Genomic DNA, 4,246 nt, shown 5'->3' on the forward strand with positions numbered 1-4,246 from the left:
GCAGGGTGCAGGCAGGGTCCCCCGGATCACTGGCACGGCGACCCTGAGACGTCGCCCTGTGCGGCCTCCTGCGGTCCTGCGGTGGGGGGTACGCTGCGGGAGAGCGGGGACTGCTAGGAAGCGACCCCAGAGAGGCTGCGATCACCCCTGGCGTCCCCGCTCTTCTCTGTGGGCCCTGGGGACCACCAGCGGAGGGAAGTCCACTGCCCTCTGCGCCTCCAGGGCTTGAGTGGGGGAAGCGTGCTGCTGTTTCCAGCCCCCAAGCATCCTTCCCACTCCCACTCCACCCATCACGCAGGCCCGCCTCACCTCTCCGCTGGAACCCCCCTTGGAGAATAGAAACCCCGTCCCAGCCCTCATCCCCCCCACCCCCGCACACGGGTGGAAGGCCGCGCTGAGAACCAGGCCCGAGGGCTCCGGATGTGGCCTCTGTGGGGACTCTCAGCCCCTCTAACCCCCCAGCCCTCCCCCCCAACCCCGGGCAGCAGCCCAGAGGACAGCCCAGGCAGGGTCAGGGCCCCTCCTCAGGCAGAAGCAGCACTGCAGCCCCTCCCCCACTGCTCTTGGAGGGTCCCAGGGCCCCTCACAAAACTCCTTTCCATGTGGGCCCCAGAGCTCTGCACATCCACTTGGTCCTGACCGGCCCATCAGGCCCTGCCACCTGTCCAGAGGGACCTGCTGACCACAGTGGGTGTCCCTGGCCCATCCCACCCCATTTCGTGCCTTTCAGAGGAGCCTGGTGGTCTCCTGTTAACCACAAGGTCAGCAGTTCAAATTTACCAGCAACTCTTGGAATGAACGATGAGGCTGTCTGCTCCTGGAAAATTTTACAGCCTCAGAAACCCACTGGCGGGGAGCACATGAGGGGGGTCTGAGGCCTGACAGAGTGAAACTAGGGCCCTGTGGCCTGGGGTGCTGCCCTGGAGGCCTGTGTGCCCAGGCAGAGGCCAGTGGGCAAGGGGGAGGGGGCTTTCCTCTTCCTCACACACACCCCCACTGTAAGGCCACGCCCATCTGCCAGAACCCTCTGGGACAGAGGCTAACTTCAGGCTCCAGGTTCCCCTGGCCACCCCCAGCCCTGCCCACTTGGTGTTTCAGGGTACTGCCCACCCCAGGATTTGATGGTATCCAGGAGTCCACGGGTCAGGGCACCCAAGCCTTTTCCATTGTGATGGCTGCTACCAGGCAAAATCCAAGCCAGCAGTTGCCCCTGGGAGCAAGGTGGAGTCACAAGGCCACCTGTAGTTCAGCCAGCACAGCCATGGACTCCTCAGGTGGTGGGTAGCCCTGGGCTGTTTCTTAGCGACAAGGACCCTGGTCAGAAAAGGCCCCGGTATGTAGTGGACGGGCCACTCGCCCATTGTCCACTGTGACTTCACATCATTATAAACTCGCCTGTACTGACAGGGCCTCCCACACCGACCAGGCCCAGCCATCACAATAGCTTCCTTCTCCTGCCTTCCTCCAGTGACCTGGACTCTCCAGGGCCCTGCTTCCGGGCCTGTGAACTTCTCGGTCTGAAGTCTGGACGGCTGTATGGCCCCTTGAGGGTGGCTCTCAGGGCAAGGGCCTGGCCCCAGTCCACAGCAGTAGTGGCACCCAGTGCATGCCTGGGTCTGCCCTTCACACATGTTCCCAGAGTTTCCTGCCCAGAGGAAGGTGGCTTCTTCTGTTAGTTTTGCCACTCTTGGCTCCTAGAATCCCCTGAGATAACTGGTGAGGGAGAGACTGCCTAGTGGGGGTGGTCAGCAGCCGGCTCCAGGCCCTCCTAAATCTGGACAGACTCCACCCCATGACCTGGCTCCTTTCTGGCCCTCTGTGTGATGCTGAGCGGGCCCTTGCCCTCTCTGAGCTTCATTTTCCTTCGGTCAAAACAAGGCGATCAACACGTCCACCTTTGCTGGCCGCTTCCAAGGGTGGGGTGGGGGGAACGACGCAGGCCTGCTTCTCCAGCTTCTGTGCATCACAGAAGCGAATGTGCCGCTGGTCCCATAGGGGTTCCGTGTCCTTAAAGTCTTACACTGGAAAGAAGCAGAGACAGAAGCCCTCATCGACATTGTCACGGACTCTCAGAGTCAGTGAAGGCCAGTCAGGGGCCTGAGTGGTCCCTCAGGACAGCAGGGAGGGGCTGCCGGAGGTTCTGGGGAGAGCTAGGCCAGGAAGATCTGGGTTTGGTCTCAATGAAGGGCAAAATGTGACTTTAACCGAGGTCCCACCCCCACCAAGGATGCAGGTCCCTGCAGCCTCCTGCCTGCTCTTCGAGTACCCAGGCCCCTCTGCCAGCCTGTGTTTGAGGCCTTCTGGGGCTCACCCTCTCTCAGGTCTTGCTAGCTCCCCACCTACTGACCTGTCACATCCCTGCCTCCACCTGCAGCTGGGCACCAGAGCAGCACCTCATCCCTGAATCCGGGGCTCCAGGTGCCTCTGCCCACTGCCCCATGGCTCCCTGCTCAGTGTTCTTCTGTGGGTGAGCCTCCCAGGCGGGGCCTCTGTGCACACACATGCTGGATCTTACTTTCACAGCTGCAGGATACCGCCTCCCCGCCAGGGATCTTGTCCCCAGGGCAGAGCCTGTCACCAGCCGCCCCGCCCTCTCTCACTTCTACCCTGATCATGCAGGGGCTTCCCCTACTCCCACGCTGAGGTGGGGCTACTTGGAAGGGCTCTCCAGGGCTGAAAACCGTGTCTTTTCTGTGAAAAGCTCAAAATCTTGATGTGTGATGGGGAGAGGTCAGGGGCGGGGGAGTGTCGGAAGCCGGAGAGGAGAGGTAGTGCAGTGTTAGGGCAGGGGGAATCCATCCCCTCCTGCGCTTTCCTTGGACCCAGGTCTGTCATGTTCCAGCCCAGAATGTGCCTGTGGGTGGTCTCACAGGTGTGTGCTGTGGGGCCTGGCTCACCACGAGTAGAATTCTGAACGTGTCTGCCGTTCCCCTGGTATAGCTCAGGGGCTTGCTCCGGAGCCAGGGGGCTCCTCTTCTCCGAGAGGGTGACCGTGGTGCTGAACGGACAGCTCCCCTCTGGCCTTGGTGTTGTCTGTGGAGACACCTGCGTGCCTGGAGAATACGGGTATTGCCTGGTCTTCGGGAGGACAGGGGAGTGGACAGGGGGACATGGGGCCTGAGGTTTGGGTTCCCAGAACTAATATCCACAGAGGATTCATGTCTGCATAGCACTAGTCCTGGCCATCACAGGTCACTCTTCCTGCCCTTGCTGACCCTGACAAGTATTTTCGGCTCAGAGGGACAGGGACATGTTCCTGGAGAGACACAGGAGGTGAGGGACTCAGAGAGATAGAGCACACACAGTGACACACCCAAGCCATGGGGAGTGACAACGAAGCAGAGATCGCACCTAGAAGACACAGAGACAAGACACATGGACACAGAGCAGCACTGACGGGGAGAGACAAGAGGAGAAGCAGCACAGGGCAGAGCTAGGGAAAGACAATCAGCGTCTGGGGGCTGGATGGTGAGAGCACTGACAGGAAGACCAGAGTCAGGGAGCAGAAGATGAAGGCTCAGAGCACCCCCGTCAGGCTAGAGATGGGGGCTGCCTGGGCAAGCCAGGGGGCAGGGGCGCCTAGGCCATGATGCTGGGCTGTCCTCACTCCCACCCTTCCCCCCAGCCTACAAGGAGAAGATGAAGGAGCTGTCTGTGCTGTCACTGATCTGCTCCTGCTTCTACTCACAGCCGCACCCCAACACCATCTACCAGTATGGGGGTGAGTGCTTGCCCTACCCTCTATGCCCCCCTACTGCTGGGCCTCCAGAAGCTCCCCAACCTGATGGCCTGCTGGGGGGATGTCCTTGGGTCCAGGCCTGTGGAGCCCCGCAGACCTGGCCTGGGGGGGCGTGGGAACAGCCATCTGGTGTCCCTGCAGATATGGAAGTGAAGCAACTGGATAAGCGAGCCTCTGGCCAGAGTTTTGAAGTCATCCTCAAATCCCCGTCCGACCTGTCCCCAGAGAGCCCCGTGCTCTCCTCCCCTCCCAAGAAGAAGGGGGTCTCTCTGGAGGAGCTGCAGAAGAGGCTGGAAGCAGCCGAGGAGCGGAGGAAGGTGGGCAGCCCTTCCCAGGGGCAGGCTGGAGTGGCTGGTTCCCAGGCACAGGTGCTGGGGGTGAACTCCAGTCTGAGGGAGGAGGGAGCACCCCAAGTGGTAGCAGTGGAGGTTGATGGGGTCGGGCACTGCCTGGGCCCACTCTTGGTCATGGACACACACACACACACACACACACACACACACACAC

At 61.2% G+C, this 4,246-nt stretch overlaps 1 protein-coding gene across 1 annotated transcript in view; it reads left to right on the forward strand.

Annotated features, from left to right (window-relative positions):
* STMN3 (stathmin 3) overlaps positions 1–4,246 on the forward strand; it is a 6,730-nt gene that overhangs the window by 374 nt on the left and 2,110 nt on the right. The window contains exons 2-3 of the mRNA XM_004716034.2: positions 3,626–3,721; positions 3,881–4,056. Of these exons, the coding sequence (XP_004716091.1) occupies positions 3,626–3,721; positions 3,881–4,056 (272 nt within the window). The remainder of the gene's footprint in view (positions 1–3,625; positions 3,722–3,880; positions 4,057–4,246) is intronic.

Source organism: Echinops telfairi, unplaced genomic scaffold, assembly GCF_000313985.2.
Source record: "Echinops telfairi isolate 266 unplaced genomic scaffold, ASM31398v2 ScPeMD7_7414;HRSCAF=8452, whole genome shotgun sequence".
Taxonomy (NCBI): domain Eukaryota; kingdom Metazoa; phylum Chordata; class Mammalia; order Afrosoricida; family Tenrecidae; genus Echinops; species Echinops telfairi.